Source organism: Physeter macrocephalus, chromosome 10 (assembly GCF_002837175.3).
Source record: "Physeter macrocephalus isolate SW-GA chromosome 10, ASM283717v5, whole genome shotgun sequence".
Lineage (NCBI taxonomy): Eukaryota > Metazoa > Chordata > Mammalia > Artiodactyla > Physeteridae > Physeter > Physeter macrocephalus.
Window position 1 is genome coordinate 1,795,873 of NC_041223.1, and position 27,120 is coordinate 1,822,992.

Below are 27,120 nucleotides of genomic sequence, written 5' to 3' on the forward strand. Positions count from 1 at the left end.
AGGAGGAGCAAGCATGCAAATCCTTCATAAACACTGAGAACCACTTTACTCTCTTACTTAACGAGGGAAATGGTAAAAGCACACTTCCAAATAAGAACCCTGACAGACACGGAAACTATTTACACTCGCATTTTAATGACTTGCCATACAGCTCTCATGAAAGCGTGCCTATGCTCCTAACACACCTACTGGTAAGAGAACAACATGGTACAGAAAAATCATCTAGACCCACGGCAGGGCTTGTCAAATAGAAAATCTGCTCTTAATCACAAAGTAATTTACTGTTGGAACATCACATAATATAAAACAAAGTGAGGTCCGTTTCCCCAACACCAGCCACGTATTCACAGCTGAAGAAGTGACAGTGGTAACTAATAATTCAATACATGAAAATTAAATAACTCTATTAGAATGTAAAAAAATAGCCTGAACTGCCATACGAACCTTTCTTACAGCATTTAAATTACAGATGCCCTATGCACCCGAACCCCTTCCTTTCCCGGACAGCAGGTCGATGTAAATCCAGTTCTTTTTCAAATTGTGAATTTCTGAGCTGTGCTCAAGTGTCACCTACTAAGCTCTCATTCTTCTTAGATATTTGTGTTCCTATTCACGTCAACACTGTTCCGTAAAGATGTCCTCTTTTATAGATTCCCCTTGGAATATTTGAAACAGTTAACTTTCTAACGTAACTGCCATCTTCAAAATCACCTATGACTTACCGGTATAATAATAATCTGATACTTATAAAAATAAAATTTCCTAAGCTTAAACCCTCAAAATTTTCTTCTCGGAGAAACTTGTTTTAATCAAATACTAGAGCTGACCCGGAGGGCTGTCCCTGTAGGGAGCAGGATGGAGCATCTTACTTAGAGGACGCGTGGGCCTGGGCTGCTTCCTGGCTGCGGGGACAGGACGCCAGCTGTGGACTCCGCGGCACACAAGCGCGTCTCCGCGTGGTCCCTCCTGGAAGGTGAAACCTGACTCTCCGGCAAAACAGACTGCAGGTGCCGCTACACGGTGCAGACGATAGTCTGAGGAGTTCAAGCTACTCTGTCTGATAAGCGGACAAAAGGTTTCAGAGAAAGAACAGAAGTAGGATTTCTCTGTGCTCCTTGGGGGAAGACAGGGGAGAAGCAGCATCTCATCACCCTCTGCTGCCCTTCTTTCTGCCCCCTGTCAGGCCCAGACTCTAAAAGAGAAACTAACAGAAAAAGTTATCTTCGTGGGAGTCAGATAATGAAGAAAGCAGACAGGGTCTAAATTGTAGAAATGACACTCTCTTGGTAAAATAAAATGGAATTTCTTAGCGCTGGAACGCTTCCAAATGCCACCGCTTCTAGAAACAGGAATCACCAGTGGCTTGGGAAGGTGGCCCGCCCCACCCTCGGGGCAGGCGCAGCCCGGAAGCACGCGAGAGGCCTGGGCTGGACACCGGGGCCTTCCTCACTTCGTGTTCAGCTCGTTCTCCAGCTCCGTTAATTTGCGAGAGGCTTTCACTTTATTGGAGACGTCGTGGCCTTGGGAGAAGAGGCGCTGGCGCTCTCTGAACGTCAGGTTTTCAGGGGCGCCAGGACCCCCAGGTACATCCGCGTCTTGGCTGCATTGGGAGGAAAGGCAAAGGGTTACTGTTCCAAATAGAAATAACCCGACAACGAGTAGCCAAGTTTACATAATATGGGCAATTAGGTAAAATTACCCACGTGAGTGACTCATTCTTTGTTAGATTTTGTCGCACTCCTGCCTGTGGGCTGTATGTGAACCCATGTAGAAAAAGGGCGAAATGTTCTCCTTACCAAAATGTGAACTTTCTCCAGTCATACCCAACTCTCAAAACGCTAGTGAGCTTCAGTGTTGGCAAGCAGATAATGCTCAGTAGTTAAGTTTAACTAAAGAGGTATCGTTTTGAAACCCAGCATTTTAATGGATCCTACATGTATCCGAGAGGCATCTATCAACACACTCACCTAACAAAAAGTTACAGTAACACGCGCTCAAGATTTTCTGGGTTAGCTCAGCATCGATGACTTAAGAGCTGCTTGGGCATCAGCCGACCTGACTAACCCTAGTTGAGGACGCTCGCTGAGGACTGAGGGGCGGCCTTGCGCACTCCATCAGGACACCGGGGCTTTCCTGCCCTGGACTTTTCGACCTTTTCTGGTGGAAGCAAACAGCAATGTGTCCACAGCTGCTTCTAAAGTTCCGACCAGAAAGCCTGGTACCCACGCACCGTCTGAAGCAGAACTGTGTTAGCAACACAAGATAAAACAAAGCCTCTGTGCTCACGCAATTCTGTACAATGAGAAACACCTGAGCTGACAACGAAGTCTGAAATTTCAATCCAGCCTCATAAACGGTGGTGCAAGAAAAAAGTCCTTAAGGGCAACGAGACACTCGTCCAGCACAACTTCAGTTTTAGCAGGTTTCAGCAATACCTTTTAGACGGTTTCTCTCTCGGATCCCGATAAACGTCATGGGCCCCAATCAGTGTTCCAGCAGATCCCACGTAAGAGTTTGGTCCTTTTCCATAAAGGAAAAAGTCAAAGTTAAAGTACTTGCATTATTTCCAAAACTTCACTTAAGATGAAGATGCAGTGCTCACGAGGTCTCTGAGTCCTGAATAAAGAAGCAGCCAAAGGCTCTTCACATCAGTAAAAGATCCAGCAATTGGAAATTGTCTGATAAGCGGACAAAAGGTTTCAGAGAAAGAACAGAAGTAGGATTTCTCTGTGCTCCTTGGGGGAAGACAGGGGAGAAGCAGCATCTCATCACCCTCTGCTGCCCTTCTTTCTGCCCCCTGTCAGGCCCAGACTCTAAAAGAGAAACTAACAGAAAAAGTTATCTTCGTGGGAGTCAGATAATGAAGAAAGCAGACAGGGTCTAAATTGTAGAAATGACACTCTCTTGGTAAAATAAAATGGAATTTCTTAGCGCTGGAACGCTTCCAAATGCCACCGCTTCTAGAAACAGGAATCACCAGTGGCTTGGGAAGGTGGCCCGCCCCACCCTCGGGGCAGGCGCAGCCCGGAAGCACGCGAGAGGCCTGGGCTGGACACCGGGGCCTTCCTCACTTCGTGTTCAGCTCGTTCTCCAGCTCCGTTAATTTGCGAGAGGCTTTCACTTTATTGGAGACGTCGTGGCCTTGGGAGAAGAGGCGCTGGCGCTCTCTGAACGTCAGGTTTTCAGGGGCGCCAGGACCCCCAGGTACATCCGCGTCTTGGCTGCATTGGGAGGAAAGGCAAAGGGTTACTGTTCCAAATAGAAATAACCCGACAACGAGTAGCCAAGTTTACATAATATGGGCAATTAGGTAAAATTACCCACGTGAGTGACTCATTCTTTGTTAGATTTTGTCGCACTCCTGCCTGTGGGCTGTATGTGAACCCATGTAGAAAAAGGGCGAAATGTTCTCCTTACCAAAATGTGAACTTTCTCCAGTCATACCCAACTCTCAAAACGCTAGTGAGCTTCAGTGTTGGCAAGCAGATAATGCTCAGTAGTTAAGTTTAACTAAAGAGGTATCGTTTTGAAACCCAGCATTTTAATGGATCCTACATGTATCCGAGAGGCATCTATCAACACACTCACCTAACAAAAAGTTACAGTAACACGCGCTCAAGATTTTCTGGGTTAGCTCAGCATCGATGACTTAAGAGCTGCTTGGGCATCAGCCGACCTGACTAACCCTAGTTGAGGACGCTCGCTGAGGACTGAGGGGCGGCCTTGCGCACTCCATCAGGACACCGGGGCTTTCCTGCCCTGGACTTTTCGACCTTTTCTGGTGGAAGCAAACAGCAATGTGTCCACAGCTGCTTCTAAAGTTCCGACCAGAAAGCCTGGTACCCACGCACCGTCTGAAGCAGAACTGTGTTAGCAACACAAGATAAAACAAAGCCTCTGTGCTCACGCAATTCTGTACAATGAGAAACACCTGAGCTGACAACGAAGTCTGAAATTTCAATCCAGCCTCATAAACGGTGGTGCAAGAAAAAAGTCCTTAAGGGCAACGAGACACTCGTCCAGCACAACTTCAGTTTTAGCAGGTTTCAGCAATACCTTTTAGACGGTTTCTCTCTCGGATCCCGATAAACGTCATGGGCCCCAATCAGTGTTCCAGCAGATCCCACGTAAGAGTTTGGTCCTTTTCCATAAAGGAAAAAGTCAAAGTTAAAGTACTTGCATTATTTCCAAAACTTCACTTAAGATGAAGATGCAGTGCTCACGAGGTCTCTGAGTCCTGAATAAAGAAGCAGCCAAAGGCTCTTCACATCAGTAAAAGATCCAGCAATTGGAAATGCATATCCCTCAGTGGCCCGGGCGACCCGATCCGGACCCTCACAAGGTGCTAAACACCTGGCCTGCTGCCTTTTATTGTTAGAGAGGAGACCAGCGTAAGTCTTGGGGGGTAACAGCCGAAAAGTTCAAATCAGGTAAACTGTGTAATTATCATGAATTCACAATAAAAATCCACAGAAGACTGACTTAAGTGGGGAGATGGCAAAATTTTTCAGACACTCCTGACACTAAGAATTTTCTTACAAAATCACAGAGAGCAAATGTAACCCAAAGATTAAGAAGTAATGCTCCTCTTTTCAGGACAGCTACTGAATTGTTCCCCCCACAAAATAAATGGCTATAATTCTTAAAACTTTTGAAAAAAATGAGGTACTAAAACTCCCTAACGTTTGATACTAACGCTGCATATACAAAATCACTGACAAAATAAAAAGGAGACCCGAAGCAGCATGGTGTGACTGTCCAGACACGCGGCCTACGGCCCGGCTGGTGACTGTGGGCGAGGGACACGGGCCGGCCTGGTACCAGCACCACACGCTCATCTACTGCAAAGGGCTGTTGAAGATCAAGAGAGAGGATGCGCGTAAAGAGCTTCAGATGCATCCAAGTATAAGGTAATAACGCCACTAAGGGTGTACGATTAAACCAGTACTAAGGTATTTCTGTTAATTGTTAACATCAGCAAGAAAACTGCACACTTTGAAAAATCTTTTGCTTATAACCTAGGGTGGAGGAATAAACGCTCAAAGTACTCAGCAAACACTGACAGTGTTGTGCACTGGATTAAACAGGCCACAAAACGATCACGACAGTTCAACACTAAAATTATCCTTTTTAGACAGGCTGCACAAAAATGAATGCTTGTTTTTTTGCTCCCTTAGTAAAAGGAGCGTCTGACGTGCAGCCGTGTCTGATGCGTCCAAGACGGGGCTCAGTCACTTCTGATGGGTCCCTCCATGCACCGCATCTTCCCTCCTGAGTTAGCGCGGGCCACCGGGTCATGGCCCGGGGAGTCATCCTCCGCAAGGACTCAGAAGATTAAAGAGAAACACATCTCTAACTTAACGTAATCTGCTCCGGGCCTTTAGATAAATTATTTGCAGAGTGGAAAGCTTTCCATTTTAATTCTACATTTTTCCTTCATCTTGCTTTAAAAACGTGGTATTTTATCTTTTGAGCTTCGATTTAAGAATACTTGCTTCTTCCCACTGGTAAAAATCAATTCTTGAAAAATTTCAGAATTTTTAATCAGAATATCAAATAGTTTCAGCTGACTCTATATGAAGTAACACTACACATTTTTCAAATCATTTTCAAAGAGCTTTAGTAAAGGACATTTTTTTAAACATGTTGCTATGCTAAAATTTGACATCATTCATTCCAATCTGTATCCTAATCCTATTCCTCACAGCATCAGGGGAAGAACCAAGTCCAAGCCACAGAGGCTCAGGGCTGAACAGGGTGAGACAATGGGAGAGAGATGGCGGATGTGAGGCCAGAACGCAGACAGCTCTGTACTTTACGAGGAATCTTCAAGAAGCAGGAGCGACCAGACGCAGGGTGTAACCTGCTGCCATGTGGTACTTTCGGTGTGGAATAGAGTAAGGGTTAGTGATGTGACTGAGAGCCCAGATGGTTAGAAGGGACACCTCACTACAACATCCCTCACCAAACCTCCTGTTTACCTGTGGCACGACACTCACAAAATATCTAAGGTTCAGCCTGTAATCTGATGCAAGGAGACGGATGGCATCTTGCTTCAAAAATTGCTATTATCACACAGGTGTTTAAAGGTACCACATTCTAGATATTTGCAACAGAAATTTTACAAAAAGATTTAATGTTGGCTTCTAAGTGACTCGACCTAAGGATTATCTACTAAACTTTCCAAGTGAATCAGAGCTCTGACTCAGGTGGCAAGAAAGATCCTAGTAAAACTCGTTTACCTAAGAGTCACGGTTACTTGAGTTTGATTATTCAGTTCTTTTAGAACTGCCAGGAGCCCGATGCACGGACTCTGTAGAACCGAGAAGACTCAGTTTGAGAATGTTTACCGCCAGCCTCCCAATGTTGTTTAAAGTGGTCAGATCAGGCTGAAGTTTGAATCTTGATAACGCATAGTTGTACTTTCAATCTAACTTTCAGCGCTGTCTCCAAAACTGATTAGGAACACGGCCTGCAGCACCTGTGGGTGTGCTCTGCGGTCCACTGGAGGGTCACGGCCAGAGGCAGCCGCACGCCCCCGGAGCCTGGCCAGCAGGGCCGGGCGTGTGAGCTTGGGAGGGCGGGCGGGGGGGGGGGGGGGTCGCCCCACATCCACCCCCACAGGGCGGCTCAGCCGGCAACACGAAGTTCTGCGTGTGTTAAACAGCTGGAAGTACACAGGGGCCGACGGCACTAGCGGCACTAGCGACAAGAAGAGATTTAACTGTGGACACCGAGATGCTCGACCGCGCACCCACGGATTCGGGGTAGGGGACGAAGGCCGGGGCCAACAGCACTTCACGCGATTAGGGAGACGGACGAGGGCTGCCGCTGCCGGCTGACTGAGGCAACGGAACGGTTTCCAGTGCAGAGATTGCTGCTGGCGCCTTAAGAGGAGCGCCGGCCTTAGGCTGCGGGGTGCAGCAGATCAGCACGCCCAGCCCGGCGACCCAGAGCCCCGCTCCATGGCGGGCGGCGCGTGCCCAGCGGAGCGGAGGGGCCGGCCGGACAGACGGCAGAAGCTCGGTTGGCAGGGGGCGGGCGGCGGCGGCGGCGGTCGGGGGGCTGGAGAGGAAGACGCCATCGCAGGCCGGGCGCCGCGGCGGGGGGGAGGGCCTGGAGCTGGAGGGCGCATCCTGACCTGCCGGGCCGCCGTCCTCCTCCTCCTCCTCCTCCTCCTCCTCCTCGGTGTAAGCCACGAGCTTGGCAGAGTACAGGGCGTCGGGGGAGAGCACCTGCGCCTGCAGGTAGGACGCGGTGCGCTGGGGCGGCGGCGGGGGCCCGGGGGCCGGGGGCTCGTAGCCCCGCGGGAGCGGAGGGCGGCCCAGGCCCAGCTCCTCGGGCTCCAGCAGCTGGCGCTCGGCCTCGTCGTGCTGTCGGCGCCGCTCGGCCTCCAGGCGGCTGTAATACCCCTCCTCCTGTCGCCTCTGTGGCGGGGGACAAAAGCGCAAGGTCAGCGGGCAGGAGGGCACGGGCCTGCCCCGGGTCCCCAGCACCACGGCGGATGGACCCGGACACCGTCGTCCCTTGGCACTTGAGTCTCCGACGCCAGACGGCGTGGGGACGGGGGGGGAGGAGTGAAGGAGCTGTCAGGGCCCCAGCCCCAGGTAGCACATGGCCGCCCCATCCCCAGCTGCTTCTCTCTCTCTCCTTCTGTTGCCGGTAGGACAGTAACTTACCTGTTACTCCCGAGTTGAAAGACAAAGGCACACCAAAACTAGGCTGCAAGTGCCCTTCTACAGCTGGCACTGCCAGCAGTGCAGCCCTGCGTGCTTTCCCACCGAGCCCCGGTCAACTCAGAAGGGCGGTCCTTCCTTGACAAGAAGGACGTGATTACATCACCTGGCTGACTTCTAGGCATTCAGAGGGAAGTGAATAGGAAACCCCGAACTGTAAAAAACATTACTCATCTCTCCAAGGTCACAAGCAACCAATATGCTTTCCACGGTTCTTAATTGGTATTTCAAATCTTAATAAACTCCCTGCCAGACAGAAAACTGAGAGAGCCAGGCAACAAGATATTCAAATATATTTTGACAGACTGTACATTTTTTCTGACATATAGCTGCACAAACTACAGTTGACAGTGTTAATTTAACATTGAAAAAGGTAACAGCACAGTTTTGTTAAAGATTGACAGAAGTTTCAGAACACAGAAAAAAGTGAAGAAGAAAGGAGATGAAAGCTGAAACAGAATGATCTGCCTTCACTTGAGGAGTGTTCAGTGTACAATGCTCAATGTACAGAATGGAAGCACAGCGGACTTCAAATTCATTCAGTGGAAGGTGACTAACTGTGGGGCCTTGCTGGCACTAGGGCTGAAGTCTGCAGACCCCACTCACTTCGCACGCTGTGTCTCCCCTACTCCCCCCCCCCCCGCACACGAGTACACAGTGGGCAAAGCTTCACCCTCTGAGGGAGAAAACACTAAGAACAAATGCCAGCCTCAGTCCTGGCCCTGGGCCCCACTCCTCACTTTATCTTCTTACACTACGTTGAGACACCCTGAAGGAAAAACATTTCTACCTTATGTTCTACACAAAATGAGCGTTCTCTTAGAGTAGGGAATTAAATCTGGAATGACCTCTGCAGAGTTTAAGTGGAGTTGTGAGGAATCTTAGTATTATGTGAACAAAGCTCACTTGGTAACATTTTAGGGAAACCAAAACATGTTCTTTCAGTGACACTAAGAGCAGGTATACAGTCCCATGAACCGAGAAGACTTCATTCTACCCAAAAAGTGAACGGCACGTTTTCCTATGACAGAGCAAACCCATCAATTTTGGACACTCTCTATAAAAAATAGGTTATTCGGCTTCTTTTTACACTGAGCGCTCAATTATAGAAGCAGTTACCCACACACAGGTGCATCTGACATAATCACAAATTGTGAGAACGCACACTGGAAAAAAGTCAAATAACCCAGGAGTTTCCCGGCGTGGAGGACACGGCCTGGCCGCCTCCCCGCGGGCACTGCTCCCAGGTGGCCGGGGGCTCGGGCCGAGGCGGGACGGCACACCCCTGCGAGCAGCCCCGGGACAGCAGCACGACCGACACTGTAAAACCCGGTCTAGTGGCTCAAACTGTGGAAACCCCATTTCCTTAGACGCACTGCCGACTTTGACAGGCTCGAGGGGAGCCTCGCCACGAAACCCCACGCTGGGAACGGCGCCCCTCCTCAGGCACGGCCCACGGCACGATGACGGCAACGGGAACGGCCAACGGACTGTAGACGTGGCTCGTTGCCGTGCAGGTGTGCCCACGGCATCTACCTGGCTCGCGTTTAACCGAGTCATCCGTCACTCCCACCGTCTTACTCTCCGCCTGTTGCGTCCCCAAAGATCCCATCACTACCAGAGCCCCCCAAGCTTCCTCCTGCAGGGTGTGCTGTGGGGGCGCTCGCTGGACTTTTCCCACCAGGAGCCGTGACCTCAGAGCTCCCGCCTTCACAGAAGGGAAGTAACGGAAGGCCAGCTTCTCCCACACCTCGTCCAGGGACCGGCCGGCCCTGGACGGACCCGGAAGCGAGCCCAGAGCCGCGGCGACGCGCCCACAGACGGCAGGGCCTGGAGGGCGGCGTCACCAAGCGCCCATTTCTCAGGGGAGCTCAACTGTGCTGTCATGTTAAAAGCAATTAAAAGGATTACCTGAATCTCAGAATCCCACATATGGAAACAAAGCAATAACTCAGAATACCTACCAGATTACACACTAAATTAAATTTCCTTCTACCGTGTTTTCTACAAGCCATTTGCTCTCTTTACCACTGACCAGAATTAAGTCATAAGATAACCTATTTAAAATCCTTAAGGTTAACAGTGACTTCCTAGTTTCCTGTCCTTCCCACGGCCCGACCTCCCTGTGAACTGGACACTTGTCACCTTCACAGTGACAAGCTGGACCCTGTCCAGCAAAGACCAGAGCCCCGAGCACACAGAGGCCCCACAGTCCACAAGCTTGAGTGACAAGACTCGGGGGACAGCCCGGAGGGGAAGGGGGAGGGGGGACAGCCCGGAGGGGAAGGGGGAGGGGGGACAGCCCGGAGGAGAAGGGGGAGGGGGGACAGCCCGGAGGGGAAGGGGATGACAGCTCAGAGGGCAGGAAGGGGGCCGGGCCGGCCGACGGGGCTCCAGGATCAGCAGCGGCCCCCCTGCGCGTCCCGGGCCCCTCAGCCGCGCACCCCGAGCCCTCAGGGGCCCAGGACCTTCTCTTCGGCCTCGCGTCTGGCCCTCTGCTCCTCCTGCCGGGCCCGCTCCTCAGCCTCCCGGGTCCGCATCTCCTCCAGCTGCTGCTGCCGCCGCCGCTCCTCGTCCTGCAACTAAGGACAGGGCCCCTTCAGTCTGTGCCCGGAGCATCCCAGCGCCAGACACAGAACGCGCACACGACACAAGCACACGCACAGCTGAGGACAGACACCAGGCGGAGGTCACGGCGGACACCAGAGCCCGCCACCTAACGACTCTGTCCCCACCGCTCCAGAACTACGCTTCCATCGACTGTGGCTCAGAGAAGGAGGGATTTATCCTGGACGTTCACACGTGCAACGAGCACAGTTCTTTCACTAGGACATACTCAGCTTAAGCAGCTCACGTGGAGGCAGAGACGGACTCCAGCGCACGGAGCCGTGAGACACGCTGGACCACCCCCTTCCTTCGCCCCGGTTCAGTTTCCACCGTGAAGGTCAAGAGAGACTCCCCACTCTTGGGGCCCGTGGCAGGTGAACACCAGCCTCTGGATGGGGGTGGGGTGAGGCTCACGTGGCAGCAGAAGCTCCAGCGGGCAAACAGCCTGCCTCGTCTTAGGGACGAGGCTTCTAGCTCTCCTCCCGCCCGTCCTGGCCCTTTGCCATCCGTTCCCTCTGGGTCCCACCCCAGACGCCAAGAATTCCTTCCCAGTTCAGGGATCCCCCAAAGTCTGATTCACAGAATGTGAAGCTGAAATTTGGGAGGAACCTTACTGGAACTCTGTCCTGCTACCTGTCTGCCAAGTAACAGTCCATTCTGTTCGAGCACCTTCAGGGTCTGGGGCCTACAGCCTGCCTCCCAGGACAGCGTACTCCATTTTCTGGTTAACTACAAGTCCAAAAGCTTTCCTGCTGTTCTAAAATTCATCACCTCATCACTGTCTACTTTTCGTCCTTCAGGTTTTGCCTTTCTGAAACAATACAAAACAAATTTAGTATCTGTCCTTCATACCATTCAAATACTTAAGGACACCTTCAAACACCTAAGACGTATTCTACTCGGCTTTCGGCTCCGGTACCCTCCTGGTCACATTTCTCTGTACACTACAGGTCGAAAACACCTTCGGGAGCCGTGAATTAAAAGCGCATTTGACTAGCAGAGAACAGAGTTAAGAGTCTCTTTTTGCCATGTCCATAGGCCACAGCTACTTTTGTAGTTACAGCCTAAGGTAACGGCGACTTGGAAAAGCTCGCATTCGCCATTTACTTCTTCTCTGTTCCAGACCTGGGTGAGCGTGGCACAAGAGGCGACTCAAAATTTCAAATTAAAATAGCACTGCGGCCATCTAGTTCAACCTCTAACCACTGCAGGAATCCCTGACATAAAATCACTCAAGATGCTTCAGCATCTATATAATCTCTAGTTATTCTATAGATTATTCACGGCAAAACCAGAAAATGTGAACTTCTGGATCTAAACTGTTGGAGTGTATTTTCTTTCTAAACAAAACCCGAACAACTTGACTGTTGCTTGGTTTCTGTGGAACAAAAACTGTATCTGGTGGGAAAGTAACTAACTTGTGTCATCACGCTTTTTCATGTCAGCGAACAAAAATAAAACATCGCAGAAAAAAACTAAAATTCCCTTCTCAAGGAGACAAATTAATTTAACTGCCTCTTTAGTATATACTCTAGGTATATAAGCCCAGAGGGATGCTAGGGTAATTATCAGGTTTTGGAGGTTTTGTAGCAGGAGTAGATGCTAATGGTGAAGAAGCAAAGCAGCACGGACGCGGTCAGAAGTGCCCCGCTGCGTGGAACTGCAGAGGAAGGGACTCACCACAAAGTGTACAGTCATCAGCACAAGTTATGGGAAACAGCACCCAAATAAAAACAACAAAATAAAACAGCAGTTGATCACATTAAACATCTACAGAAAAGTAATTTATGGAAGAATGTAAAATTGCATGAATGCCACAGAGGTGTTCCTGTTACCCAATAAAGCAAAAACTGATTTCATTATGTTATATCAGTACTTTCTAGACCTAATTAAAAACAAGTTCTGAGCAAGAAAGGCAGTATACACTGAATTAGTTCTTTTAAGTTAAATAGGAGTATAATTTTAAGAAATCAGAACAATTTCAATTCTCATAATTAAAGGTATAGAACTCTTTTTTTTTTTTTTGGCGGTACGCGGGCCTCTCACTGTTGTGGCCTCTCCCGTTGCGGAGCACGGGCTCCGGACGCGCAGGCTCAGCGGCCACGGCTCACGGGCCCAGCCGCTCCGCGGCATGTGGGATCCTCCCGGACCGGGGCACGAACCCGCGTCCCCTGCATCGGCAGGCGGACTCTCCGCCACTAGGGAAGCCCTAGGACTCTATCTTATAAATCTATAAACAGGCATTTTCTCTTAAAATCCTGACGGTGGTAAACAAGGAGCCTTCCCCTTGTGCTCGGTTTCACTGGTTTCTATTTTAAAGTAGCAAATGAACCAGTGCTGTTAGAACTAAGGCAGTTTCTTTCCACTCTTTGGTAAGCTGTTTCACGTATTTTCATTTTCAAAACTATGCTGCTTTACTCAAAAAAAAGAAAAGAAGAGAGAAAAAAGAGAACCTCTTACTTTTCCCCACATAACAGACCCGGGTGGTACACTGAGGTGTATGGTTACGTCTCACAACAGTTAGAGGGCACTTCGACTCAAGTCGGGAAGTTACTGGTTCTGCGAGCCAGTGACTGACGGCATGAACACGGTGAGGTTACGTGAAAAGCAGACAAGCTCGCTGTTTCACATTAAAGGAATGAAAAGTCGCAGGCTATCAAAACAGTCTCGTGGGAAGTTCTACTGCGGGAAACTAGACCTGAATAGACATAGTAATCATTCTTACAGAGTGAGTCAATACAGCCCAGACCGAAGCTACTCCAACCAAGACCTAGGCTGGGATTCTGAAAGCAGCACGCAAGCCTGACCCAAGGCCTTGCGATACTGAGGCAGTCCGAAAAAAATAGTATGTTGAGATCTGTGTGTTTATATTTTATACTTTTGTACCACAAAAACACAGTAATTTCTATCTTTAATTTCATGTTGAAATATCTGAATACAAAACGGGGCCAAAACATCCTTTACCTTTTGACATTTTCTCTGAAAAGCAACTACAAGTCTGTTAAGCACATTACCCTTTCCCTCCGCAGGCCTTTTTTGCTTATGCCCCCACCCATTAAAAATACTCACCCTAAAAAAACTTTAAGGCCCCCAGATGGGCCACTTATTAGGACAGGACTCTGGCGTCCTGTCCTAGCACACGCAGCTTCCTGCCGCCGCTCGTCTTGGGGAGGAATTTCCCTCTGGAGGGAGGGCCCTCCCCGTCAGCAAAGAGGGGAAGGGCTGCCACTGGACGACACCAGCTCTCAGCCCTCAGTCAGTGGGGCTCCCTTCTCCGGGTGCAGCCGCCCCCTTCTTTGTAACTGAAGGAACGTGACTCTGTCCAGAGTTCTAAGGGAAGACCTACAGGTGCTGGCCTACTCCAGCAGCAGAGACAGGTAAGAAGCGTAGCTCACAGCAGCCCAGAGCAGACGTCTGAAGTTCACCTAGGGCAACTGTTCTCCCCCTGACACAACCACAGGAACTTCGTGTTCTACTCCCAAACGCACACATGCTGGTTTGAGTGTGAACTTACTTCTCCTCCTTGAATAAAACTGACGCTTCCTGAAGGTGGGCTGTGTCTACCCTCCAGCCTCAACATCCTGGGCAGGGTCTCCCATCTGAACAGGCAGAGAACACTCTGCTGCCTTCTGAGACAGGCCCCCCCGCAGGTACAACTCTCCGTCAGGGTTCCTACCGATTCTTGAAGTTTCTACAAAGCTTCTAATTCAACTGCTTCCAGGCCTGTTGAATTGGGATGCTCCGGAGGGCTATGGCCAATTTCGACATAAAGGCCAAACAGGAAGGCGGCCCACAGCGTCTCTGAAAACACCCCCTCCCTGCTCTACCCAAGGGGGAGGGATTCTTCCCGTGAGCTGTCGGGTCATCGGAGGCGGAAGATGAACCACTCAACTGGCAGCAGACGAAGCTGCGACGGGCCAGCTGAGAGACCGCTGGTCTCGGAAGCGTCTCCTTGAAAGACGGTTCGCAGTAACAGTTTTATGAGCAGCAGACATTTTCGTGAAGCACGAAGAATACTAAATATGAACCCAGAAAATTCTGGTCAGGATCTCGACTCTCAGTCTACACGATATCGGGTACTAGGCCTGCCCTTCTCGTCTGCGCACATCTCAGGTTGTCACGGCGGACGAGAGGGCCACAGAAGCGGTCACCCAGCCGCCTAGAGCAGTGAAGGCTGAGCTCCCCTCCCGACTGCAGGGGGCAGGACCGGCTGCCCCTCAGAGGTCAGCAGGGTCAGCAGGCGCGGCCGCAGCGCCGGGTGGGCCCGGGAGGTGTCCCGCGGGCCGGGAGACCCGGGGCGCTTCTCGAGGGGCAGGGGGCCGCTGCAGGGTCACGGGGCTTCTGCGACCTGCCGGGCCAGGTCGGCGGCGGCCGTGTGCAGGAGAGTCTGCAAAGGGAGCACGGCCCGAGCCAGCGAGCCACTCTGCAGGTGGTCAGGTTCCCAGGAAGCTGGGAATCCCTCCCCAGGGAGGGGAGAGGCGCCACGGCAAGCGCAGGCTCCCCAGACTGGGCGACTGGGAGAGTCCGGCGCGGCAGGGAGGCTGCAGGTGCAGCGGACGGAGGAGGCTCGGGTCGGGGAGGAGGTAGGTGAGTGCAGGGGAGGGGGCCCTGGGCCCACACGGGGCGACGGGCACTCAGGGGCCCGGGGACCAGAGCCGCCAGGGCAGCCTCGCCACCTCTCTGAAGCTCCCATTTATCCCACGCGTCACCACACAAATCCCGGGACAAAGCCTAAGGAAAGGCCTTACAGACCGCACGGGCAGGGCCCTACACAAGTGGGTCCCCATCGTCCCCGGGGGGCCCAGTGCCTAACAGCCCCAGGGACAAGGCAAGAGCTCCACCTCTACTGGGGAGTCGGGCTAAGAAATGCTCGGAAACATGGTGTTTAGAGCCCACATCAGCACTGGAAACAATTATCTTTTAAAGGAAGAAAAACCCCGAACTACGCCTTTGAAATAAAAATCTCAGTGCACCCTTCACCCTTGGGTGTGGTCACTCACCTGTCACCACCACGCTCCCCCCGCCCCGCCGCCCTGCCTCGCCCCGACACAGGATTCTCTCGGGGCCGCAGTCGGCACATCTCAAAGCTGAGGCCCCAGGCCGCCTGGCCTGCACGCGTGTGACAAGGACCTGGTACCTGAAGAGACGAGTGGGACTGACTGGTGTCTCCCACCCCCTTCCATACGGACACCTTAACACACAGAGAGGCAGGGAAAGAAGCAGAAACTTCTCATCTCTGTCTCATGCGGAAAAAAACGCAAAGCCCAGAAAATATGCCTCTCAGTCATCGAGGAGAGGAGATGTTTTCAAGAGGTTTCTTTCCCTTTGGAGTGACACTGCCATCATGCTATTTAAATTGAAAAAAAAGAACAAAACAAAACAAAAAAAGGAGGGCTGTTATTTGGTGAAAAGGCCATTAGAGTCAAACCTGGATTCAGAGATTTTTTTTTTAAGTATTGTCAGATGCTGGCCTTGTATCATTTAAAAGCTGACTAACAATAAATGTTGACTTAAAGTCAGTATCAATACACCAGAGCATGAGTGTCTGGCAGATGACAGAGGTACCGTCCTCGAGCGTGAGGGGCACTAAATGACCAAATCAATTTCCCCAATGTGGACACAAAACACATTACAGTTACAGTAGAATACGATCTCAAGTATTTTTTGGCAATGAACTGGTATGGCCGATAAACTAAACTAAAATCATGTAGTGTTACTGAAGAAAAACACAGAATAAATGTTTACTGGAAATTCCTCTTTCTCTACCAACAGACAGTTACATCTTAATTGGCAAACAATGTCAATACCAGTTGAACTGAGCTTCTAATAATGAATACTTAAAATGTATTTCTAATGTAACAAGAAAAAAATAGCTCACTCACTGCAAAATTTCTCATTTGCCTATGTATTTATGAGTACGTAAGAATACAGAGTATGAATTTTATGACTAAAACTGAGCAAAGGTCAAAACCATAAACAAACAGTAAGTAACACTTAAAAAGTAACAGAGAAAAGCAAAGAATAACTAAATCTAAACACATTCAAAGGCATGCTTCTAGAGTCAGGGAACTACAGATCCTGATCTAGGACACCCCTGAGAACCAGATCTACTGAAAACATAAAACCACCACCACTAAAAGAAAAAAAAGGAAATCAAGACAGGAAAAAAGTACCCAAGGGAAAGAAACAAGAACATACCAAATCTAGAACAGAGATTGCTGGCATAGCAGTCTGCTGCAGGTAACAGAGAAGGAAAAAAAAAAAGAAAGATGAAGTGTGAAAAAAAGGTTCAGTTTAGATCTCTATCCGCCACCAGCGTATCTGCGGTTCTCACGCTCCATCTGTGTTTGAAGGACAACCCAGTGAGAAAAGTAAGGAAACTACAGACCAATTTCCAGTACTCAGAAATAGAAAAATGCCCACATGGTATTAAATCCTTGAGCTTTATTATTAAGACACACAGGAACTGAAAAGAGTAAAATTTCCCTTAGCTCTCTTATTTGGAGACTAAGATATTAATCTTAAAATAAGTTATGATAAACACACAGCTACTTTAAACTATCATAAAATATCGTAATTCATACTAAGAGGCTTTGAAATGTTCAGTGTTTTAATCATTTGGAAAAACTGACAGACACGCAATAAAATTTTAGCCTTCAGAGAAAAGATTAATTATAGAAATACTGCAACGTGGTTTCTAACTTTTCCCTCAACAGTAAATATTAATGACGTCCACTTATTTACCACGAACATCAGCTTTAGATTCAGAGCTAAGGCTGCGGCAGAGATAAGCCTTCTTGCCTCGCATTGTGGGGACAGAGCCCCAGGGCCACGGCCACAGCAGCCTCTCGGGGAGCCCACCTGCAGCGCGTCCACTAGGACCCGGGAGGAGCAGGGGTGGTGGCCGGGACGGGCACACAGCTAACCACCTACAGACAGGCCAGAGTGCTGACCAGAAGGTGGAAATAGTTCAAAGGATCCTTATGCTGAAAGTAATCAGTTCTTCATCAAACGGTTGCTCTTTCAAACAAAACAGTATTGACGGTAAACACAGTTGTTCTTGAGGACGCTTACTAGTGATGACTTGGAAGATACGAATAAAACAATGTCATGTTTACCATTTAGACCTTCGCTTAGGAAACTTAAGTTTCCTCAGAGGGATTCCAGCTGAATTTTGGACCAAGTTACATATACGTCTGCTTGAGAACACGTAGCTAGCAAGAAGTGTGTGCGGTGACATTCCAGGAAAATAATTCACAGAGCAAAGTGAAAAGGCATCACAGTGCCGGCTCAAGGCACTCACTGCCGAGGGTCTAGGATTGAATTTCATCCTGAGCTGGAAAGATTCTAGGGTCTGACAGGACAGGAGACCTTTGGTTTAGGTCTCCAGTACAGATGGCATCAGAGATGGAATTAGAAACAAAATCCAAAAGACAAAAAAAGGACATGCCCTTGGCTGTCTTTTCTCAGAATACTGCACTATATCTGAAAAAAAAAAAAAAAAAAAATCACTAAAGTGCATTAACGTAAAATGGTCCCTAGCACTCGCTGCAAATTAATACCAGTAAATGCTTCTCTGTCGACAACTCCCCTGACACACAGGGTAACAGAGAATCTCAGATGTGGCATTTTAACAAGCGACTGCATTAAACTAATATAAATTTAAATTTTCTTCTTTGACTTGACACAAAAGGAATAGAAGTTATTTTTATAACAGGGAGAACCATGAATAAAATCCTAAGTTCTCACTCTCTTTAAGCTGCCACTGAAATAGAATGGCTTAGCACTTTAATAAACACTCAGGGTCTCCATCTGTCTGGGCCATGACGTCAGACCTGAACCTGCACCTGTGAACCGCCCCTCTGCTACCCCCGGGAAGCACGGACCATGGAGACCAGGGGCCGCCCGTCCCGGCATGAAGCTTCAGGGCACAGCACGCCTGCCTCCGTGTGCCGTCGACGGCGGCAGAGCGGGGCAGTTAACAGCCGGTCCGGTCCACAGAGCCTGAGAGACGTTTACTCTGCGGTCGTTGAAAGACACGTTGCCAACCCCTGATCGCGGTGATCACCGGTTATTAACGCGTCTTCTCCACCCACGTGCCAGCCAGAGGGCCGCAGCCAGTGGGCGCCCCACAGCTGTCAAGCGCTGTCTGACCGCGCAGAACCAGCGCCTGTCCAGCGCGCATGCCCAGAGCATCTCGCCCCGGCGCTGCAGGACAGCAGCTCCAGCCACGCCCGCGCCCTGCGGGGGCTGGGAGCCCATGAGCCCGTGCCGCCCCGGGCCGCGTGCCCGCCCGCCCGCCCGCCCGCCCGGCCCGTTACCCGCGCTCTGCGCTCGGCCTCCAGGCGCTGCATGAGCAGCACGGTGTCCACGTCGTCGTCCTCCTCCTCCTCGTCGTCCTCGTCCTTCTGCTTGGACTCCTGCAGCCGCTTCTGGAACTGCCACTCCAGCATGAGCTTGCGCAGGCGGTCGCTCTCCTCGGCCGAGCGCTCGGCCTTGCCCTGCAGCTCCTGGATCTCGCGGCTCAGCAGGTCCACGATGTGCAGCTGCTGCTGCTTCTCCAGCTTCTCCCGCGCATCCCGCTTCCAGGGGTCGGGGGACAGGCTGTCCCCCGAGGCCAGCTCCTCCCTGCTGACCGTGATGTACTGCAGGTCCCGGCGCTCGATGGTGCGCGGCTGCTGCTGGGGCTGCAGCTCCCGGATGACGGTGTCCGGGGCGCGGGCGGGGGCGGGCCCTGGGGGCGGGGCCGCGGGCCCGGGGGGCGGGGCCCCGGGGGGCGGTGCCTGCGCCCGCAGCTGGCCCAGCCTGCGCTCCTGCTCCCGCCGCCGGCGCTCGCGCTCCTCCTCCAGGCGCGCCTTTTCCTTCTCGTACCAGCGCTGCTGCTCCTCCCGCTTCTTCCGCTCTGCGGCCACCTGGGCCCCGGTGGGAGGGGGCGGGAGGGGCGAGTCCGCGGGGACGCTGTCCCCGTCGCCGGCGCCGTAGTGCCCGGGGGGCGGGTCGGTCCGCACCGGCGGGGAGGCGGCTGGGGTCTTCCAGCGCCCAGGGCCGCTCTTGGTGAGCGTGGACGCGGGGGTGCCCGCCCTGGAGGGGGGGCCCAGGTGCTCCTGGCTGGACGCGCTGGAGCCCAGCGAGGAGCCCTGGTTGAGCCACGCGTCGCCGCCGTCAGACCTGCGCTCCATCGCCGCCTCCACCCTCTGCCGTTCCAGGTGGAACCCGACATCCTCCCGGAGTTCCTCCTGGGACCGGGTCACACGCTGGAAAAAGAAAACGGGAAACCGCAATGTTTCAGCCACCGTCAGAAGTTACTGAAAGTACAACATCAACAGTCAGCTCAGGAGGACAGGAGCGTTAGGGAAAGTGTGCGGCGAGCACAGAGGACGGGCTGAGGCTGCCCGCACCCAGCGCTAATCCCGCGACAGCGCTTTCCCAGAGGACGTCTGTCTGTTACAAAGCTAAAGCGGAAAGGGGAAAGCGGCGCGTCCTCTCTGTATCAATGGCCAAACAGCGAAATGCACGAAGGCTCGGGCTCTTCACGTCCGGCACCGTCCTTGTTCTGGGGCCTCACGGGCGCTGCACTGCGGTGCCAGACACGGGGCTGACGCTGAGCTGAGGAATGTGCCGAGTCCGGTGTCGTGAAGAGCGACGAGAACTACTTCTCCACAGTGAAATTCTAATTAGCATTCAGACTAATTATCAAATCCGAGCCACGTGATCCATCCGCGACTTTCCGAGTCCTGCCAGCGGACCACGGGCCCACGAGCACGTAGACAGAGCCGGGCACGGTGACGAGGGATGAGCCTGTACCCGAGTCTCAGAAAGGCGGCGCGATGATCTGCGGGACACACCCGCTGCACGTGTACGGGACAGAGTGAGGACACCTGCTTCCGAGGCTAGTCTTGCGCGGGGAAGAGGCATGTCTGAAAGTAGCGTGATGTGACAGAAAGTGATTTGCTATGATGTCCCAGCCAAACAAGTTTTTTTTCCAGCCCTATTCATGAGTAGAAATTGAAGACACAAATCTGGAAAATAAACTATTTCCCTTTTCTCAAAAGGCACACCAAGAACAAAAAAATGAAACATACCACTTGAAAAACCAGCAGCCTGATAGAAAAATGGAACATTTACTTCCCACATTTTCTCCAGCTCTGCTGTGTGTGCGGAAGCACAGCTTTCTGACCACTGGGCGCGCGATCTACAGCTCACATAAAAACATGACTAGACTGCCTGCTACGTGTGGAAGGCACTTCTCGAGTATAAAGCTTTGGAGTTCGTGCATCCAGACGACACGCCTGCTATAACCCTCGCAGTCCAGCGATAACTGAGTCATCCTTCACTTTCCTCGAAGACCTCACTTCGCTGCTGGTGCCCACTCAACCCCCCACCCCCGATAAGTCCTGTCAAATTCTTGGCCATTTCAACATCCACGTAAGTGACCCTTCAACTCCCTGGCCCTCCTCCGGTGCTTATTACCCACGCTGGGAGGCAGAGGCAAACAGCACTCACAGGCCGTAGGCCTGCGGGTCCCTGGCACTGTGCAACCCCCGTGCCTCCATGCACGGAGGGAGGCCTGCCTCAGGGCGAACAGAACACGCAGGTGACTCGTGCCCGGGGCCGTCCGGGCCTCGCTCACGCTGCCCCGCCGAGGCGACCCTCCTCGGGCCTCTTACCCTCCGGGCTCAGCTCAGAACCCAGCTCACGTCACCACGGTCTAGGTGAGCGTCCCACCCCAGCTCAGCTTCAGCTTCGCGGGCGGACCACAGCCACCCTAGTTAAGCCTTCAGTAAGAGGGCAAAGAACCGCCTCTCACGCTCAGTACTCTCTCCTATGCCCTCTTTTCCTCAGGTGACCACAAAACCCATGAGAGAAACACAGAGCGGTGCCGCTCTGCAGAAAATGTCAACTGTGCCCCGAAATCCCTCCGTCTTCCCACAAGCTGGTCCCCTTGAGGGCCGAGCACGTGCCGGGACGCCTCCCCTCTCACCTGGACTGCAGTGCTGGAGTGGCTGCTGTCCGTGTGCACGTGGGGCTTCTCCTCATATCGGGGCCACTGGTCCTGAGGAGGAGCCGTGCGGTCCTGGGACTTGGAGGCCGGGAAGGTGAAGTACTCCCTGGTGTAGGTCTGCGTCGGGATGGGGTAGGCCTCGGCTCGGGGTGGAGGGGTCTGCTCCTGCAGATGAGGAGAGGGAAGGACGCTGAGCTTTCCGCAGTCTGTACCACAGACTGATCTAATTTCCCATGGCCTCTTTAAAGTAGGATCCGTGTATTTTAAAAACGGTGTTAAAAATTTAAAGTGTTCGATCCTGTACTGAGAATAATTAAAACACATTTTATTTTGCCCCGACTTACTAATTTAAAGCTCATTTACCCATTATATTAAAAATTCAAAACCCAAACACTCAGGAACCAGAAACCACGAGAACATTTTCCTAGATAACTCAGGCCCCCTGGGGGAACCCAAGGGTCTGCTATCGGAGCATCTGTGTGCTCACGTCTCAGACCTCAGCACAGAGGTTTCCAGTGGAGACGGACGTTATCTTGGCCGCTGTCCCAGAGGCGTAGGCGCCTTTCCCGCCGGGACTAGGGGGCTCATCTGTTGGTGGAAAACAGGAAAGAAAGCTAATGTTAAATAAGCAAGCCCGACGTAACATCGCGAGAGCTCTTTACGGGCAGTAACCTCGCGCCGGGCGCGTGCACGCCGCCAGCGAGGTGTCGAGAGCACAGACACAGAAACAAGGCGCGTGGAGGTGAGGGCTCACCTCGCCCACTCCCGCCTCCTGAATCATCAAGAGCCTGGAGCCACGAAGCTGTATCTGCGAACCTGGTATCTGGGGCATGTCTCCTACGGCTGCTGCCTCCTGCTGACAACCCTTTAACACCATAAAGACCGTCTGCTGCCCCGCGGGGCATCCACCAACCTGTGCTCTTCCTCATCAGTGTACCTGCCCAGAGCATCCAGGAATCAAAGTTCCCGGACTAGTTTTTATTTCCTGTCAGCACCTTAGCTGTAGCATCTTTCATGAGAAACACATCCCAGTTAGCTAATCTACGCAGGTAATAATGTTCTTTTAATGCGCAGCAAACCCGGGGCACCCTCCTCCCTCTGGCTGTGAGCAGGCACGTGGTGGGGGCGGGCAGGCGGACGGGGGGCACGCGTCTCGGCGCGAGAAGGGCCGCGAGGCTCCTCTTACTTGCGACGTTGGGGCTGGAGCGGTGGTCAGCCCTGTTCTTCATGAGCCTGTCGTCGCCGGGCAATTTCTTTGGTTCACTGTATTCTGCCCAAGGCATCTGAGGGCTCTCCGGGGACCCGTTTTGAGCTGAATTATTATAGAGCTCAAAACCTTCACTCTTTGGTCGGGGTTTACCTGATCCGCGACGATCTGAAACTGAAATCAAAACACCTTCAAGATCTGTTCCTTTGTTCAAGATCTTATCTTAAACACCGTTTAGTTTTAAAGGAAAGGTGAATCTACAAATATTTAAAATTCCACAAGTAAGAACCTGTTTTTACCAGAAGAAATGAGGTGATTTTTATATAAAAGTAAAATCTTTCTAAAGAATCTCTAGGAAGTTTTCAAGGAAAGCAACATTTAAGGGTCACTGATGAGAAAAACTACTCTTTCAAAGCTCATTTTCTCACAAGCTTACCTGCTTCAGGTAACAGGATGACTGTTAAAGTGACTTTTTTGGCTGAAACATAAATACACTTCCTTCACTTTCTAAAATGTGTATTAATTCTTTTAATCACTCAGGGCTGTCCTCATCGTGAACCGCTGTCACTGCTGTGATTACTCTTTACTTTTTAGCTTTCCTGTCCTCTCGCTCGATGGCCCTGACCTATTATTTATTCCAACAGTTTCCCTCGTTGGTCCTAAACTCATCATCTAGTTTGCTTCTTTCAAATGACTATAAACTAAGACGTGAGACAACCAATATGTTAAGTATCACGTCATGAAAAAAGCAAAACCACAGTGCCGTGTGAAGGCCTCGTGTCTGTCTGGTCCAGGCTCTCAGTGCTTCGGCTGCAGTCACTATCCGGCACCGGCTCCGGGGACGCACACGGCCAGCCAAGGACACGCAAAGTGTGTGGCGATTTAGCAGACAACGGGAATCATAAGGGTTTTCCCCTGTTTCTCAACTAATTCTTTACAAAGCCCCACATTTATATTGATTTTATTCTGAAGTTTTTGATGTACCTACAAAACCATGGTTCCCACCAACAAATTATTTATTCAAAAACTGAGCTTTTTAGTTAAAGTGAACTCTCTACATAACGATCATGCCCTATCTCAGAGCATGCAAGACTGAAACAACTATTCATACACACGCGTGTAAACATTCCTTCGGGAGAGAATTCTACTTGTTCTTTGAAGGCTTTACATCCCGTGTTTGTCTGTCAAAGATGAAGAGTCACTCCTCCACTTACTACCGACCAAGTGCCCTGAGTGCTGGCCTGTGGAACATGGGGGGGGGGGTCCCCTGCAGTCACCAGGCGTGTGCACGTCGTCAGTGGCTCTTGGAGGGGGGGGCCTAATAAACTACCACCACCGTAGCGCGACTGGCCCCAGCAGCCCATGATCTAGTAACCCTGGGCACCGTGCTCAGCCTCGCGTCCTTCTTTAAAACCGGGGTAACGACAACAGGGCCTATCCCACAGGGTCTGTGAGTATTAGAAGAGGCCACGATTGGGAAAAGCCTGGCGCTCGGCGGGTGATCAGTGAGCAGGAGCTACGACTGGCAGCGGTCAGTGGAGGCGGCAGCGACCCGCAGTCCTTACTTCTCTGCATCATGGGGGACGGCTGATTGAGCAGGGTAGCCAGACCGTGATAAATGGCTCCTTGCTTGGCTACTTCCAGCGTCACCACGGAGCTTGTCCTCGTCATCAGTTCTGCTGCCCTGGGAAGAGAGCATCGCAGCTGTAAGAGAAGTGATTCAGGCACCTGTCCTGTCACCACGGCAGCCTGTGGGCAGGGCGAGGCCAGCACGCCCGCCGGCCTCGCCCGCCAGCCTGAGTCAGTTCTGACAGACTCCCTCCCTCTGACTTATCAGTAAGAACAGTAGGGGATTTCCAGAAATTTCAGCAAGCGCTGAGAGTCAAAGAAACGTGTTCAGACTAAAATACATAATTTTCACGTACACTAAGACTTTTACACTTGGAGAGGAAGGGCATGGTTTTTAGCATGGTTTTTCATCTTCCAATTCCAAAATTTAATATGAAATATCCCTAAAAAGTGCTCTTCTTAAGCTTTAAACAAATAAAGAAACGATACCTTTCTTGAGAGAGTCCTACCAGACTCCGTCCGTCCACGCTGAGGAGCTGGTCACCTGCAGCCAGCCGCCCGTCCTGAACACCCCGGAAGGCACATGCGGACGGGAGAGGGGGGAGGGACAGCAGAGGGGGAAGGGGGGAGAGGGAGCCAGCGATAAGTTCTCTCAGACTTGCGTTTTCCACAAGCTGAAACAGCCGGAACATCGCATGTCGTTTGTTAAACACGCGGCACAGAGAGCTGGCCGCTTTAAGAGTCATACCCACCACATCAGCAGCACCTCCTTTTACAACAGACTTGACGTAGATTCCCAGCTTGTCTTGACCAGCACCCTAAACAAAAACAAGGTGGAAAACACCGCACTGAAAACACACAGTAAGAAACGTAAAAATAAAACATGCCTATAGATGACTGTAAGAAAAGTCTTAGCGCTTGTTTTTACATGAAAATTAGAATTGCAAAAACTGTATCAACAGAATTAACACTCCGGTAAATAGAAAGAAACTAACAGGAAATGCACCTACTTTCTCTTTCCAAATTAAGAAAAACTACTCCTGAAAAACCAGTCAATTACCGGTCAGCTGGTGAGGCGACCACGACCGACCTGCAGTCCTGAAGGCAGAGGTGAGTCCTGACGGCACAAGTGTCCGTGAGCCACGCTCGCAGCAAGCACTACTACTCACCTTAATACAAAAGCAGCTCACCAGAGGGTTTCTGCATTCCAAAACTTACCTACCTCCCCTCACACCCTTATTCTTTCCACACATATAGTTTAAAATCTAAAGCAAGAAAAACCTTCTTATGGCAAACAAGAGGGACTTAGGTAGAGACAATTATGCAGAAAATACTCTACGCTGCCGCAATTAAAGGATCACGCACTGTCACCCTAAGGAAGTCCTGAAGCTACGAGCACCAGCCCACGCAGCATGCGCGCGCACACTAGCTTCATTGCACGTTACATCACGGACGGGCAAGGAACCTCTGTGAGGCGGATGTAAGAAACAGATACAGTTGCCTTACAGAATCGCCAGTGTTCTATTCGGACGTTACAACTACAACGTAACATCAAAATTTTAGATAATTTATTAGGGCCACCAGAGGAAGCATTCATACGTATGAAACGTCATTTGGATGTCACTACCAATATTCTACAACTGAGAACATATTTCTCAGCTGGAACCTCAGTACTTATGAAATATCGTATCACAAAAGCAAAAATATACGGTATCACGCACAGAAAGATATAAAGACAGTTCAACAACTGACTTAATTGACACCAGTTCTCTACAAGACTCTGGAACTCCCAAATTTCCACCTGAAAGCTCATTCTTCCCTTTAGTTAACAGAACAGGTTTAAAGAGGACAGTCTGACCGACCAGCACTGCCAGTGTCCGCCCTGCCCCCGCCGCAGGGAAAACCCAGCAGAGGTGCCCTTTTGTGAGCCTAAAAGCACCTACCACTCACCTCTTTTTGAAGACCGTATACACTGCCTCAACACAACAGCTCCACTCCAGGTTTCCTGGGGTTACATTATCTGGGAGCTGATTTTATAAAGGCTCTACACAAGGTAAGTAAAATCCGTATTCTCCTCAGCAGCTCCTGACCCTCTGGCTGAGGTCTCCTGACTGTTCCCCTCAAGACCCCTCTCCGTCTGTCTGTCTGTCTTGTCTGTCTGTATGTCGACATCCACCACCCTGCCTCATTACACGTCTCCTGCCAGGTCCAGACACCCAACCACACGCCCCGAGGACTCACTTGGCCCTCCTGCCTCACGTACAAAATTACTGGGATACTGGAGAAATACTGTACTTTTTGGGGTACATTTGAAATTTCACACACACACTCTACACACACACACACGTGTGTGTGTGTGTACATATATGTATATATAATCATTCAGTAAATGGGAACTTTCTGAATTTTAGCCTATCACTTGGCAAAAAAGCAATAAATACAGCTTTCATCTGACTTTCCTTATACCAATATGGTCTCCTTGAACCTGAGGACTAAGGTGCTCCGTGGGACTCTACTTCTAGGGCAGCCCCGCTTGGGTACCCCTCCTATATTACCTAGTTAAATGACTCCTTCAAACAATATTCTACACTTTGATGTGATCTATGATTAATTACCTAACTGGGCTGTCTGAATAACAACTGCGTTCATTCCGCAAAGAGTCACTGAATGCCTGTACCACCCTAAGCTCTCTGGGTGCGTGAATGAACAAAACAGACACCTCCCCACGTCCCCACCCCCAAAGGAGCTTATATTCTAGAGTAGTTTTCTTTGCGGTTGTCAAATAATATTTCTGAGCAGGGTACTGAAAATCCCTCTTTATCTTTTTCTGCAAACGCTGCGTGATTATTTCCTTGTAACTAGGCCAGATTTTTTTTGGAAAGGTTCTAAAAGCATAGTTACTTTTTTCTTCTGCTCTCTATTTGACTGATGTGAAAGCAATGCCTCTAAACTTCAGAATCCCAGTTTTCAGTGTGAATGGACACACTACATTTTCACAA

The 27,120-nt window shown here is 50.8% G+C and overlaps 1 protein-coding gene across 15 annotated transcripts in view; it reads right to left on the reverse strand.

Annotated features, from left to right (window-relative positions):
- Positions 1-2,684: 2,684 nt before the first annotated feature.
- Positions 2,685-27,120, reverse strand: part of AFDN (afadin, adherens junction formation factor) — a 133,642-nt gene continuing 109,206 nt past the window's right edge. For 6 of the 15 annotated variants that reach the window (XM_024122678.3, XM_024122677.3, XM_024122674.3 and 3 more), the window contains 11 exons: positions 24,874-24,939; positions 24,611-24,684; positions 24,118-24,236; positions 22,532-22,726; positions 21,842-21,933; positions 21,325-21,510; positions 18,665-19,597; positions 10,205-10,318; positions 7,142-7,427; positions 4,057-4,141; positions 2,685-3,221 (listed from right to left, as the gene is read on the reverse strand). In XM_024122678.3, coding sequence (XP_023978446.1) covers positions 3,068-3,221; positions 4,057-4,141; positions 7,142-7,427; positions 10,205-10,318; positions 18,665-19,597; positions 21,325-21,510; positions 21,842-21,933; positions 22,532-22,726; positions 24,118-24,236; positions 24,611-24,684; positions 24,874-24,939 — 2,304 coding nt within the window. In that variant the 3' untranslated portion in view covers positions 2,685-3,067. Of the gene's footprint in view, positions 3,222-4,056; positions 4,142-7,141; positions 7,428-7,679; positions 10,319-16,541; positions 16,578-16,899; positions 17,829-18,664; positions 19,598-21,324; positions 21,511-21,841; positions 21,934-22,531; positions 22,727-24,117; positions 24,237-24,610; positions 24,685-24,873; positions 24,940-27,120 lie in introns of those variants that run through there. The other 9 variants (XM_028494762.2, XM_028494760.2, XM_028494761.2 and 6 more) reach the window with 4 other exon arrangements.